We start from the raw sequence: 16408 nt of genomic DNA, 5'->3' as shown, positions 1-16408 counted from the left end.
GATGTCGATATGTACAACAGAAACTGCTATCATATACTAACAAAAAACAATATAGAACAATAAGGACTAAACAAAACGAGTCCCTCTACAAACTACAGGGGGTTTCGCGTACTCTAAAATGGGGAGTTAATCCTTCTCCTCTTGTGGTACCCGTCGTGTTACGGATTGTTGTCAGTTAATTTTCAATCTATGAGTTTGACTGTCACTCTGGTATATGTTCGATAAGGGCTTACAAAGTGACAGGGTCCATATTTTCGAAAGAATATGGTGTCTGGATAGGGTGTCTTTCTATGGAATTTAACCTTATGAACTAGCTCATCTAATCTCCGACTCATCATGTCGGTTCAATACAATCACACACGGTTTAAAGTTTAAGTTTAAGCTTTCGCAGATTTGTGTAACGATAGTCATTCTCACAGAAAGTGTGAAAATAAGGCGGGTTTTGACCATCAAACACTATAAAATATTATAACATAGAAGAAAAGTGATAAAAGAAGACGTAAGATGTCGACGTCGTGCAACAGGATAGTAATGGACAAGAATACAATGCTACTTAAAGCTTTAACTTCGTGTGATATAAAACTTGCAAAAATTCTAATTGAAGGTGGAGTAGATCTCAACATTAAAAACCCAGCTGGACAGACACCACTTATGATTGCCTGCCTGATGAACGTGGATGTTAACAAAAAGGTTCAAGTTATAAGATGTCTTCTGGAAAACGAAGTCAATATTTATGAGACCGATAATTCTGGTAAGAATGCTTTGATGTACGCTATTCTTTCCAAGTGTACAAAAGTTATCAATACTATGGACGAATATGTTCTTTTCTAGCGTGTAGATGAGATAATTATTATTATAAACTAAATTTCGATTGACTAATAATGTGATATATGTAATAAATAGTGAATGAATAGTTTCGGATTTTATGAAGTGCTTCGACATTTTTTTGTGTATCCTCTTTCTTTTATTGCTATCATATTGCGTTTATATACCTTCACAATGATCTTATACTGTGGATTCATTATTATAAATATTTAACGAAATGCAAATTTACTATAGGCTTTTTATGCATAGATTCGCAAAATCACGAAATCAAATATCGCCGATATGCTATTTTTCTCAATTCACGAAAATAAACGAATTCACAGTAATCGACGCTGTGGCATTGCTTATATGGAAAGACCAACCATATTGAATAATGAAAATATGTGTTGTACAAGACTCTTGAAAAAAATGTGATGTTAAATTTCTGACGAGTTAAACGGACAACTGATTTTCGTCAATTATTACATCTTACAAATGACTTTTTAATTATGTGTAAAACGGTTAAAATAACATCATCATATTTTTCAATCAGTTATTCAAATATCCCGTCTTTCCAGGGAACGCACTTTATGATATATGCAATTAAAATATCTGATTCATACACTGTTTTGTGTTAGACTTTTGTGTTAATATTGATTTACTGTACATCGCCATCTTGGATCGTAAAATAACAATACACATAGAAATAGGAAGATTTGGTTCAGTCGGTCTGCTTTATTCTGCAATTTTAGACAGAATTGCAAATAACGTGTTCACCCACATGTCACTTAACAATTGGTTATCTATCTTTTTATCAAAACTATTTTAACAAGTACCAACTATTCGTTTTTGTTCGATTAATTTTGTCAACGTTTTTTTTAGTAAATACTTTATAAGCGAATGTCAGTAAAAACAAATGTTTTACTTGCATCAAGAAAAAGAGTAATTTTTAACTTGAATATGATATTATAAATAAGACAGAGAATAGAAAAGGGTAATGTGTCAAAGAGCCAACAACTCGACCAAATGTTTCAATGTTACTTGTAGTACCATATATTTTTTTCAGTCCCCAAAACAGTCCTAAACCACAGTTTTTGTGTAGGAGGAGGAGTACAGACCAATTCTTGTTATTATTTGATAAAATTTACATTTTGATATTGTATTATACAATTCTATCTAAAAAAAATAGATGATATAATATTTCGGGTCATTTTTGTGTCACAATATTACTGGTGAAAACATCAGAAAAAACATCAGTGGTGCCGCAGTGAAACCAACACAAAGTCAGACGGAAACTAAAACCAATTCCAAAGTTGAAGTGCAATTAAAACTTGATATCAAACAAGTTTATGGCTAGTTCTAAAATGTTCAATCCACATGGAATTAGAGGCTCAACATCCTAGTTGAGGCTACTTTGGGGGTGATATTCAACAGTGGGAAAAGCAACAGGGTCTTCTATGCAAACATACTTTGTCATTTAATATATGGCAGGTTTATACCGGAAGGACAAAACCCCCATTAGTAAACAGAAACAAACAGGGCGAACAAATATGGAATCAGTGTCAATGTGTCTCGTCAATTAGTACCGATTACTTTTGTACGCTCTGGAAGTATAATAGAAACGTACTAATGAAATTTATTAACATGCTGCATATTTCCAGATTCACACATTTAGCTGTCAACATCAGATGATGAAAGCATTTCTGAGATATGAAACACCTTTGCATAAAGCGTTAGTCTGTTAATTGGGTAGTGTCCTTTCAATTCAAGTCATAAATAGCCTATAGGTTTTTGTACACATAGAATAGCCTCTCTATATAAGTCTAAATACTAGAAATAGAACAAAACTTTTTTTTTCTCATAAAGTTCTGATGCACTATGTTTAAATTTGTTAGTAATTTCTACCCCTCAGCTGTTGTCCAGTACTAAAAAAGAAGTATGATATATTTGTTTAACCTTACATGGCATAAATAAATACCAGAAACTATTAAAAGAGTTAAGAGCCTTTGAAACCAAGCGATTGCGACAACGAATATCAATCAATATAACATTTCACACTCTAGCAATATATTCGATTATTCTAAAAATTAATAAAGGCTGAAAGATTCGAAATTCACACGTAAATTTAACAACAAAAGATATTGAATGTATTTTGACATCTAAAAGACATCAACAAAAAAGTGCTGGTCAGCTTATTCATTTTGAGAGTCACACAAGGATTAATTCTTATATCATATATAGATATTTGCTTCTTTTTTTATATATATTATGCAAAAAATATACTTTGCTTATATCAAAATTCCATATAAGAAACCGAATTTGATACAGACTTATCATTGTATCATTTATCCAGAAAACAAAACAAACAAGTTTGTTAAAACATGCATTTACTCATAAACGGCCCGTATGTAGGTAAAAGAGAAAATTGCATTGTATCCTTAGAGAAACAGAAAAGTAAGTATGAGTAGAATAATTCGTCTTCTTGTGAACTTTTACGTTGTGAATCCATCAATTAAATCGTATATTAACCCATTTGTGTTGACGACATTGTTTGTGAAACTCTTATTGACGAAACTTCCAATAGCTTAAGTATCAACCATATTTTTATGACAGAAATATGCTTGGCTTATGATCTGTTGAGTATGATGAGTATTTTCTGAATAAAACACATAATTTTCATTTTACCAAATAAGATTCGTTAATTGAACTCGAACGGAAAAACTGGTAAACATAAATCATTTATGACGTTTAATTGCATTGCACAATAAGGATAATATTCAGTTATGGCTAATTTTACTAGTTCATAACATAAAACGTGCTTTAGGTTCTCATAAGACTATTGTGTCACGATATAATAGAAATAGATAGAAACAATAAATCTTACAAATGAAGAGTAAACTTCATATCTAAAAGGAGTATGTTTTTATATATAGTCTTATATGCATAGGATTATAAATATATTAGTATCTTGAATAATGTTATCATGTTATGAGCAGTAAATTCACATAAAATGTACTGTTCCCATTAAAAAGCATAATTCAAAACAAGGTCGAAGACAATTCAAAACCAAACTTCCAATGATAAGGTCGAATATTTAACTAGTTCAAGTATGATAACTTTGTCTTTCATTTATTATGAATATTGTAAAACGGAAGGATTTAGAATCCCAAATTTATAAACAGGATGGAAAACAAGAAGCAAGCTGAATGACTCTAGCTAATGAATACACATGGATGTTTGACAATCTAGAAATATTATAGAAATGTTCCACTAAAATCAACATAATTCTGAAACTGTCAAACATTCAAACATATGTCTACCATTAGCGGTGCAAAATGCATTTTGACATATAAAACACATTAATGAAATAAAATTTAGCACTTTCTACGTGCTTAAAGTAACATTTCTATTTATGCCATAAATAAAGTTTATATAAAATGGCATCTTTTTAAAGCCATTATACCAGAAATAGACAAACAGAGACTATTTGAGGTTTTGATATTCAAAACACATTTAAATGGTGTTTAAAGTGATCCTTTGACTGGCGTCCTACATTATATTTACTAATTACATTAAAGTCATTTGAAAAATATCGAAACATAGAGTTGGGTAAAAATTGCTTACTATGCCTTTCTAAGATCTAATGCAACCTAGTTCTAAAAGCATTTGAGGGTATTTTTTGTTGTAGTTAATAACAGATATTCCTTATAAGGAATCGACTAGATAATACTAAGCTTCAAAAACTGTTGTGTACAAAGATGCATTTATTCCTGAAAACACAGTCTGTTAATGAAGGAAAACCACGATGTTAATAATTAAGACAAGTTGTCACTATATTCTAATGACACTGCTATTGGTTGCCTTCAAGAGCAAACTCTTGAATTGAACAATACAACATTAAATCTTAACAAAGACTACTACCGAGGTGGTACATTTTTTATATACTAGTAGTTGAAAAAATAACCATTATTAAGTATGTTTATTTCTTGTTACAAGACAATTAATATCACTCCATTTTATTTCAATTCTTTTCATTTTGTCTTTGGCCGTTTAATGATTCTTTATCCTTTGTTTCTTTTTAACTATGAATAATCTCCGGACCATATGAGTATTTGAACCATACGCGTATGGTCATGACATATGAGTATATACTCATATGGCTCGCCCATATGCGTATGATTCGACCGTACGCGTATGGTCGGGGTAGTTAACAGGTTTTTAAAATACTTAACTCTTTATATAACCCTTCTGGATAATTGTCAGGTCATTTTTTTAAAAAGATACTTCCAAAGGTCATTTTATTATAGATCAATTAAAAGATAATGATAACAAGATTAACAACAAAATGAAATAAGCAGTTTCACACAGTGAATTTATTCATTAGTCAAAATTATTAGAAGCACATGTTATACCGCTTGTCATAACTGATATGTCATTACGAGTGAATGGCAAAATGTCGACTTGAAAAGAAAACGTCCAATAATATCTGTAACATAATGACATAAAAGTGCAAGATAAAGAGTCTAATTATTTGCTCACGTTTGAAACTTTAAAATTACCATTAGCAGTTCAGAATTTTGTTACTTATACTTTACTTATACGTGTTTTTGCTTTTAAAAATGATTGACGTCACCGAAATGGACCCTAGTTTATTAAGTGTTATCTGTGATGTGATGTTATTCAATCATGTATTAATATTTGATATCTAGAGCTTCTTAAAAACACCGTAGGCACATCGGAAGACCCAAGAAAAGCTATGTTGAAGTAAATCTCACCCTACGTTTAAGTACAATTAGCGATAAAAACTTTAAAATTGTAAACAATACATTTCCTTGAAGCCTTCATTGTTTTTTATGAAGATATTTTTTATATATTATTACAAAAAATATCTATTCGGTCCAAATACTCATATGGTCCGGCCCGTTAATAACTATCTGTACACTAATAATGCGTTTCGTTAACATAGTTATCAAAAGTACCAGGATTATACGCCAGACGCGCGTTTCGTCTACACAAGACTCATCAGTGACGCTCAGATCAAAATAGTTAAACAGACTCTTCAATCACATTGGAACAAAATAAATGGAAATCCAAGACAGTAACCAAGTTAAATGGCATTGAAAACTTTATATCAAAGTTTTTAAAGTTACTTTTAATGGGTTCAACATGCTTTGGGTTTTAACTCATCAATATTTTTGAATAGTTTACGTGTTATACGAACAGTAAGTTTACTGAAAACTACATAACTAATGATTTCTTATATTAACACGCGAGTAGATACTAAATGGCTGTTACTTAACTCGATGGCACGTTCACTAGTATTAGTATTGATCTAACTTCTTTACATACTAGATGGAGAATTTTCTCATTGGCACTCATACCACATCTTCCTATATCTATAAATGACAATGATGTTATAGGGCCAGTAATGCAGTATGCCATATGATCGTTTGCTTTCATAAGGTTCTTGCCAAAAAAAGAGTTGCAATGAATGACACTGACAATAGTGTAACGAAATGATTAAAAATCCCATTATTTGGAGGAATCACAGACAAACAGGATAGAAAAATGTGAAACTATACTCGTGCCTCAAGCATTAGAGTAATGCTAAAACTAGATATATACTAAACATAAAAAAAAATTGCTGAAAAATTAGAGTTTCACGATTATGTGTTACAACAATGATGTTGGATGCATTTTTGAATATGAAAAAAAATCAACAACCAAAGACGTTAATCATCTCATTGGTGTTGAAAATGGCACCTTAACTCAAGCCATATATAACATATGACATTTTTGCATAAATAGAATGACATTTTTATTATAGGCATTGGTAAATTGGAATGCAGGGACTATTTAAACCCTTGGCATTTATAAATAACACTTGAAACGGGTTAAACATTTCAATTGTGTTTGAAGTGACCCTTCGACTCAAAGAATCTAGACTCGTGTCTATATTAATGATGATTTTGTAAAAGGATATATAGTATGGCATAATAACCTTTAATACTAGAAAAGTGGGAAAAAGTTATGTAAAGTAAACGAGCCATGGAAACTAAAATATCAAAATAAAGAACACGAAACAAATAAATAGTTTTGATTATGCCTTTCTAATATCATTCAAAACACAGTTTTACACGTATGTGACGTATGTATATCAAGATGTCAATATATACTGTAAAACAACTTATTTTCGTGAAAACTTTTTTCTTATTAGTCTTTATAGTTGCCTTTTGATTCGTTCATTTCTTGATTTTTAAATGAACTTGATATAATTACAATAGACCAACTCTAATATATTTGCGACGATTTATAATTGAATTATAAAAAAAAATTCTCACAAAAGTTGTGAAAATAAATCGCTTGCGAAAAGTAGTTGATTTTAAGTATAAGACGGAAACTGCTTTGATTGACCTGCAAGACCAAATGTTTATAATTACATCTTAAACAACACATTATATCTAAAGACACCTACATATGTGGTATATTTCTGATAATGTCGAATTAATGACTTTTTAATGTCTTGTGTTCCTTGTTACGAGAATAAGCTCAAATACATAATTCCAATTCTTCTAAAATTAAGACCATCATTGATGAGTGCATTTTCGACATGTCATATTTGTGCATTTTTTTTCTTCGAAAGATGTACTGACTTTCAATATCGAAAACTAATATACTATTCTTTTTATATATTACTTTGTTTTTTTAAGTTTGTTAATTTTCTTCTAAGAAGTAGGGCAATAAAGCAATAAATTATTACAAATTTAAGTCATCATACATATTCTTAATTTACTGAAAACTTGACTAAGGTGTAAGGTACTTAGGAAAACAAATCATTTGACATCGAACAAGTAACCATGGCAAATCATGACTTAATGTGCATATTTGTGATTTTTCTTTTTGAAAAAGTATGTGCGCACCCATGAAACAACTTTATATTTGGTGATATTATGCCAATAGTTATCAAAAGTACCAGGATTATAATTTTATACGCCAGACGCGCGTTTCGTCTACATAAGACTCATCAGTGACGCTCAGATCAAAATAGTTAAAAAGCCAAACAAATACAAAGTTGAAGAGCATTGAGGACCCAAAATTCCAAAAAGTTGTGCCAAATACGGCTAAGGTAATCTACTCCTGGGGTAAGAAAATCCTTAGTTTTTCGAATAATTTAAAGTTTTGTAAACAGAAAATTTATAAAAATGACCATATAATTGATATTCATGTCAACACCGAAGTGCTGACTACTGGGCTGGTGATACCCTCGGGGACGAAACGTCCACCAGCAGTGGCATCGACCCAGTGGTGTAAATAGTTATCAAAAGTACCAGGATTATAATTTTATACGCCAGACGCGCGTTTCGTCTACATAAGACTCATCAGTGACGCTCAGATCAAAATAGTTAAAAAGCCAAACAAATACAAAGTTGAAGAGCATTGAGGACCCAAAATTCCAAAAAGTTGTGCCAAATACGGCTAAGGTAATCTACTCCTAAAGCCAACAGTTATTATAAAGCTCCTGTTAAATTATTTTATTGTTTCTCGGCTGGGCAGAATGTTTCCACAATGGAAAAAAAGATAGAAAACTACATAAATTCTGTATTTTCCCTCGTTTTTGTGAAAACAGTACATATTAAGTGGTAATTATGATGTCATCAAATTCAAATCTTCATGTTTTTTATTTATATTTCTTGACCCTATGCATTTTTAAACATTATGTTCCAATTTGATCCCTTTTCCTATTTTCTAAATACGTTTAATATTTAAGGCTTTTCAATATCTGTACCTTAGCTGTTTTTGGCAAAATTTTAAGAATGCTCAATGTTCTTGAACTCGAACTTTATTTGGTTTTATTGATGTTTTTTTATAAGAGCTGATGAGTCTTTTGTAGACGAAACGTGCGTCTGGCGCAAGTACAAAATCCTGGTTAAATTCAAACCATATATGATGAGTTTATTTTCGACATGCCATATTTGTGCAGTTTTCTTCTTCGAAAGATGTACGGACTTTCAACATCAAAAACTGATATATTATTCTTTATATATATATTACTTTGTTTTTTTAGAGTATGCCAATTTTCGTCAAATTTCGAATCAGATGCAATATTGAATCTTCTCAATATTTCAAAGTACTACATAAGTTGTAATTCTGCAAAAATATTTCACGTACTGGAAATATTTTCCATTCCTCATTTCAACAGAATATTAATTTATCATTTTAGACTGAACTTACAAAACTCATTTTACCAAACCTTGACATTGTCATTTACGCCTTATAAAAGAACGCCTTAGTATTTTCACTATTTCATCTTTTCTTTAATTGAAAAAGAAACTTTAAAGAAAATGACCCAATAAATAATTAAGCTTATCAATAGGGGGCTCTTTACTTCTAAAAAAATGATACCCTCGTGGACGAAACGTCTCTGAGAAGATGAGTTTTACCCATGTGGTAGTTACTGTGCCAATTCAATATATTGAAATAAATATTGAAGAGCATTGACAACCAAACATTCAAAACACGTTATTAAAAATCTTTCTAAGCCATCTGGTTGAACATTAACTTTTTATTATGGTAGAAAAAAGAAGTAATAATTTCTAAGCTCTAAAATTACGATACTCACAGAGAGATTTTTAAGAGAAAATAAAAAAAATTCAAATGCTGCAAGTTCAAAAGTGTACTTTATGTTTCAACAGTCTAAATTGATGGTTATAGCTATGCATTTAATATCTAAAAAATGGATGATAGGTTAAACAATTCACACATTTATCGGAAAACATAAAATAAAACATATGTTTTTGACATGTGAGGCACAGTTAATAAAAAGTGTTTATCATTTGGTTTCTTTCAAATATGACAACTCGATTCGGGCCATTTATTGGATTTAAAAAAAAGAAGTAAGGCATTATGTTTTTGAAGTGTTAATACTAGAAATAACATATATTTTTAATAATATTTAACATTCATTACCACAACTCTTATGTTGCGTCGAAATTCGTGTCCTATGCGAAACATAGACTTATTAAGACAAATAGTGAGTAATGAGGTGTTGAAATCTTAATAAAAGGAAAATATATAATGGTGAATAGTTGAAAACTCAAGCGCACTCACATATTCACTGGTATAGAGCACAAAGATCATCGGTCGAATGAAGAGTGATAACTTTTGTCAAATCTTTAACAACACAGTTATATTTGTGACATGACTATCTTTGGAACATGTACTAGTATCAAACCTGTTTCTTTTATATTACTTGTGTGTGTAGGACACATCCTCCACGGTAAACTCATTGTGGAGTACTTGCCTGGAAAGCGGTAGGTAGCGGGTTCCATTCCGTCTAAAACGGAAATATCTCTGTTGCTTCTTTTCTCCCGAAGCATCAATCACTTAAGAAAAAGGATAAATGCTGACCGATTCGTATCAGACTGATATGTATTGAAAGAACATTTGCTTTTCTGTGTAATTTCGCCTTGTGAACAAGCACATTAAAAACTGATATGTATTGTAAGATGATTTGCTTTTCTGTGTTATTTCACCTTGTGAACAAGCACATTACAAAATCTGCTAAAGGTGCGATCACGCCTTTATTTAGCAAAACTGAAATGTCATGGAAAAGCTATATTGAGATACGCAATTTCTTTTAATGATATTCATTCTGCGAAAATGCCAAAAGAAGGCGTATCCTAACAATCGAGCATTATAAGAACTGATGACATGTTACAAAAGCCAAACAGAAAGATATTTGGAATCAACTTCGTGTATATGATAGCCATGAAACAGAATATAATGCTTCTCAAAGCTTTAACTTCATGTGATATAAAACTTGCTAAAATTCTAATTGAAGGTGGAGTAGATCTCAACATTACAAATCCAAGTGGACAGACACCACTTATGATTGCCTGTCTGATGAATGTTGATGTTTACAAAAAGATGCAAGTTATAAACTGTCTGCTAGAAAATGGAGTTGATATCAACGAGACAGATCGTTCGGGTAGGAATGCTATGATGTACGCTACTCATTCTAAGTCTACAGAAGTTATTAATATTTTGAACGAATATTTTGTTTCATAGTATATAGAACTGCATGGATATTAGCAACCTTATCGTCTTATAAAACTAACAAACAAGTTTCCATAAACCATTCGGCGCAAATGACTTTGATGGAATGGAAACTGTAAATAAGCTAAAACAATTTCCGGCTTAAATACTGTGCTTCTAACTGGGCCACCACTGGACATTATTAATCTCCATCATTGTAATCATAACCATATTCATTTTTTATATCATATATCGTATCGACACTGATACATTGCCAGCATCGAAAACCAAATTATGTTACATAATGACCAAAATATGACATTGGAATATTTTCTTATGCAAGTTTGAAAGTTTGTTGCTGTAGATTTAAACGGACAATTAAGTACAGCCATCTTACAAAAACCTTTCAATTGTGTGTAAAAAGATTACAAAGATAGAATTCATTCGATTATTTATTCAGTTATAATAAATTTATGTATCACTGTATTATATTTTGTATCTGAGTTTACATGCAATCATTGTTATAAATAAATAAAATATGTTTTAAATATACTGATTTGATGTGAAGGTGCATTTGAACATACATATACTGAATGCATTGCAGTTTTTAATTCAAAAGTGCTTGCATACAAATAATTGGGAATACTCTAGTATGTTATCTATGATGTGTTTCCAAACCGAAAATATATTTGTTTGTATGTGTTTTGTATCTCTATATCACATTGACATTAAGGCTTTTCTTCACATTTTGACGAAACCCATTGCTTGAGATTTTCTTTTTTTTAATATATGTAAACGTTTGGAGTAGGTCTAGTACGATTCGTCGATCGGAAATCGTAATGCCTTCTCCAAAAATCAATTACAGGCATATGATTCCTAATTTTTTAGATACCTTAGATAAATACAGGTGCGTTTCATGTATATAGTCTTTCATCACAGGCGCCACAGGCGCTTGAGCAAAACAATTTAAAAGCCAAATCAAACATATTTGAAGAGAATAAATCACAAATAATACAAAATGTTGTCAGTTCGATTGTTTTTGTACGGCTGGTTGATCGTTATGGAATAACCGTGTTTCACATATGATATCGGATATGTTCATTATGTCGTAACTACAAAATCCTTACCTTTTTCACGAATGTTACCTACCGAATGAGGCTATTTATCGAATTTGGAATAACATAAGCAACAGTAAGGGTGCCAGATGTGCTTACCATTCCGGATCACCCCAAGTTTTTGGTGATCTCGTGTTCCTTAATCTTTGGTTTTCTATGTTGTGTCTTCTGTACTATTGTTTGTCTGTTTGTCTTTTTATTTTTGGCAATGGCGTTGTCAGTTTGTTTTCAATTTGTCAGTTTGACTGTCCCTCTTGTGTCTTTCGTCTAACTTTTATGGAACAGGAAAAGAAGATGACCGCATAATATTCCATATCATCAAATGTTGTTTTGTCTACATTGCTAATTGACCTAAGAAACAGAACGTTCCCTCGCAGTGGAGTAAATCAAGTGGTTTAAATGGATAAAGAATAATGTTTGGATTTCAATTTTGTAAGTAAGGCATGTATTTCGTCTCCACAAGACTCATCAATGGAATTCAATATGCTTGGAGTTTGACACTTATAATATTTTTATGGGAAAGTTTTAGTGTTTTACGAACAGTCAAGGATATGTAGAGCCAACACTCGAGTTGATACTACATGGATGTTGATACCCAACACGAGGACACGTCCATAAGCATTAGTATTGATCCAATGTTTATAAATAAATGACAATAAATATACAAGGCCAATAATTAAGCATGTCATAGGACTGCTTGGCTTCATTAGGTCTTGCAAAACGAAAAAAACATTTATCATTTGAATGTGAAAATAGTGTACCAAATTCAAAATTCTAATATTTGAAAAATACACAAACAAACTAGAGAAAAAAATGCGACTTTCAGCCTAGAAGCACCGATTTACGTTTATCATAGTAGAAATGTACTACTAAACATTAACAAAATGCTGAAAGTTTAGAGTTTCACAGTTACATGTACAACCCAGACGTTGAATGCCTTTTTGAAATATGACACAAATTACCAACAAAGACGTTAATTGTTTCATTGGTGTTAAAAGTGACACCAAGGCCCAAGCCATATATAACATATAAATTTTGGTATAAATAGAATGACATTTTTATTATAGACTTTGTATTCGAAATTGGAAGGCAGAGACTATTTAAACTTCTGGCATTTATAAATAACACTTAAAACGTGCTAAACATGGTGTTACAAGTGAACCTTCGACTCAACGATTCTATAATCGTGTCTATATTATTTATGACATTGCAAAAGTAGTATGGCTTAATAACCTGAATAATAATTGAAAAGTGTGACAAAGTTATGTAAAGTAAACGCGACTTTGAAACTTAAATATCATAACAAAGAACATCAAACGAATCAATGTCTTTAAATATGGTATAGTGTTACCCATATTTGAAGAAAAAGGAATCGCAAATTATATCATTAAAACTTAACACGAGATACCGATACATACTCTAAAACAAGTTATTTTCGTGTTTACTTCATATCTTATTTTGGTCTTTCTAGTCCTGTCGCGATTTTCAAATGTACTTGATGTTACAACAAAAGACCAAATTTAACATTTTCACGACGATTTTAATTGCATTATCGATTTACTCACGAAATTTGCAAAAATTAACCGGTTTTCAGTATTAAACGGAAACTGTCATATTTGCGTAATGTCTTTCTTCGAAAAATGGACTTACTTTCCATAGCGAAAACTAATATACTATTATGTTTATATATAACTTTGTTTTCTTAATTATGCCAAATTTCGTCAGATTTCGAATTAGATGCAATATTGATTCTTTTCCATATCGGAATAAATTTCATTAGTCGTAAATCAGTACAGATTATTCACGAATTTATTGATTCAAAAAAATATAAAATTATTATAAACGTATCAAATATTATTATCACAAAATACGTTTACAGCGAGTACGTGTAATATTAAATCCTTTAGAATCAAAAACAATTAATCGAAGATACAGGCTTATTATAATGAATGCGCCAATATGTGTGTCTTCGCAAGAATTTCCGGGTAGACTAGGACAAAATCAACATGTTGGCTTTGATTTAATGCATAGTAGAAAATCATTTAAAACTAAAATGTGCCAATTCATTATAGATTTGAAATAGAACAGTTGATATGCATAATTGATTACGATATTGAAGCGAAGTGACAACCAAATATTCGAATAAACTCATCATAGATACCAGACTAAATTATGTATACACGCCAGACGCGCGTTTCGTCTGCAAAAGACTCAACAGTGACGCTCGAATCCAAAACAGTTAAAAATGACAAATAAAGTACGAAGTTGAAGAGCATTGAGAAACAAAATTACTAAAACACACTATTGATAATCTTTTAAGACCATTTGCTAGAACAAAAACTTTTTATTATTGTAGGAAAGAGAATTAATTTCAAAGAACCAAAGTGCTGTTTCACAGACAGGTTTTAAGAGGGGATTAAAATGGTACGCATCCTACAAGCTCAAAAGAGAACCAATTTTTTTCACAGTCTAAAATATTTGTTATAGCAATGTATTGAACATTAAAAAAATTAATGAAAGTCTCGAGAAATGACAAATTTGTTGGAAAACATAAAATAGAACATGTCTTAGAGGATGACATGCTTTTCTGGATAATTTCACATTGTTAACAAACAAATTACAAAATCCGCTGAAGGTGCGAACACACATTTAGCAAAATTAAATGTCAGGGAAAAACTATATTGAGATACGCAAGTTCTTTTAATGATAGCCATTCTGTGAAAATGTCAAAAGAAGGCGTTACCTAACAATCCAGCACTATAAAAACGGACAACATGTAAACGTTATTAAGACAGTAATACATTTGGAGTCGACTTTGTCTATATGATAGTCATGGAACAAAATACAATGCTTCTAAAAGCTTTAACTTCGTGTGATATAAAACTTGCTAAAATTCTAATTGAAGGTGGAGTAGATCTCAACATTAGAAACCCAGCTGGACAGACACCACTTATGATTGCCTGCCTGATGAATGTGGATGTAAATAAAAAGATCCGAATTATAAAATGTCTGCTGGAAAACAATGTCAATGTGTATGAGACTGATGGTTCGGGTAGGAATGCTATGGTGTACGCTGTTCATTCCAAGTCTAAAGAAGTGATTAATTTTTTAGACAAATATGTTGGTTCCTAGCTTGTAGAAACTCATGAATCTCATAACCATTATCAACTTATACAACCAAAGAACAACTATTTATAATCCATCCGACAAAAAATGACTTTGATGCAATGGAAAGTGTAAATGACCTCAGGCAAATTCCGGATTAAATCGTGTGCTTCCAACTGGACCTTACCTGGACATTGTTTTTCACTCATAATAATCATAATCATATCAATTTTATATATCTCTTTACACATATCGTATCATCGACACTAATGCATTGCAAGCATTTAAACCAAGTTATGTTACATGCTGAACACGTTGAAATGGTTTTTTTCTCCTGCAAGGATGAAAATATATTGCTGTAGAGTTAAACATACTATTTAGTACTGTCATCCTCTCATAACTTTCAGTTGTGTGTAAATAGGTTATAAACATTGACATCGTTTGATTGTTGATTCAGTTTTGTTATATGTATGTACCACTGCTTTTGATTTTGTATCTGATTTAAAATGCACTTATTTTTATAAATAAATATATATTTAAAATATATTTTTACAAGTTGGTTTGTGTTTAATATTGATGTAAAAATGATTCTTTTCCAAATAATTCCATTTTTTTCACTAGTTTTGAATTCAAAGCTGTTTGCATACAATCAATTGGGGATATTCACGTTTGTTATCTGTATTGTGTTTCGGAACCAAAATCTTATTTTGTTTTGTATGTTTTATGTCTCTATATCATTGACATTGCGACTCATCCATAAATTATGATTCCTAACACTTTAGATCTTTTAATTAAGAAAAGAGGCGTGTTGCATGCAAATAATAACTTCTTACGGGCGCTTGAAAAAAACAATTTTAAATCCTGTATGACAGATTTCGCGGGATTGTGTTATGTTAGTTCGATTGGGATAGTTTTTTGTGTTGGTTTTTAACATTTTATGAACCAAGGAGAAAATGACCGAATAATATTCCATATCATCAAATGTTTGTTGTATTCATTGCTACCAGTGATACTGATCAAGATTTTTAAAGGATAAAAAGATGTTTGGCTTTAAATTGGTTTTTCGTCTACGCAAGGCTAATCAATGGAACTCAAACTAAAGAAAAAGTTGTTAGACATACTAAATTATAACATTAAAGAGTATCATGACTCCAAAACTTCAAACATTTATGACATTTATACAGATTCTAAAAGCGCGTTACAATAATGATTGAAAAAAAAACAGTGAAATAGGGAGAAGACTTACATAGTTAAAGGGTCCAATGGTGTTAGGTGTACAGTGTCTTTCATTACAAAAGAAAGAATTATACAAAAAGGACTTTAAATTCCATAATTTACAGAATACACAG

At 31.0% G+C, this 16408-nt stretch overlaps 1 protein-coding gene across 1 annotated transcript; it reads left to right on the top strand.

Moving 5' to 3' along the window:
- The first annotated feature begins 504 nt into the window (after nt 1-504).
- Nucleotides 505-15086, top strand: LOC134692321 (ankyrin repeat domain-containing protein 34B-like). Its single transcript, XM_063552773.1, has 3 exons — nt 505-751; nt 10646-10792; nt 14860-15086. The coding sequence occupies exons 1-3, from the start codon at nt 505-507 to the stop codon at nt 15084-15086; spliced, it is 621 nt and encodes a 206-aa protein (XP_063408843.1).
- Nucleotides 15087-16408: the final 1322 nt, after the last annotated feature.

This window comes from Mytilus trossulus, chromosome 12, assembly GCF_036588685.1.
Source record: "Mytilus trossulus isolate FHL-02 chromosome 12, PNRI_Mtr1.1.1.hap1, whole genome shotgun sequence".
Lineage (NCBI taxonomy): Eukaryota > Metazoa > Mollusca > Bivalvia > Mytilida > Mytilidae > Mytilus > Mytilus trossulus.
Note: the sequence above shows the minus strand (reverse complement) of the source record. Positions and strands in the feature narration are given on the sequence as shown.

Excerpts from the sequence above, each read along its gene's own strand:
- LOC134692321 (XM_063552773.1), top strand. The coding sequence starts at position 505 with ATGTCGACGTCGTGCAACAGGATAGTAATGGACAAGAATACAATGCTA. Across the intron at positions 752-10,645 it reads TTATGAGACCGATAATTCTG|GTGGAGTAGATCTCAACATT; the intron begins GTAAGAATGCTT and ends TTCTAATTGAAG. Across the intron at positions 10,793-14,859 it reads CAACGAGACAGATCGTTCGG|GTGGAGTAGATCTCAACATT; the intron begins GTAGGAATGCTA and ends TTCTAATTGAAG.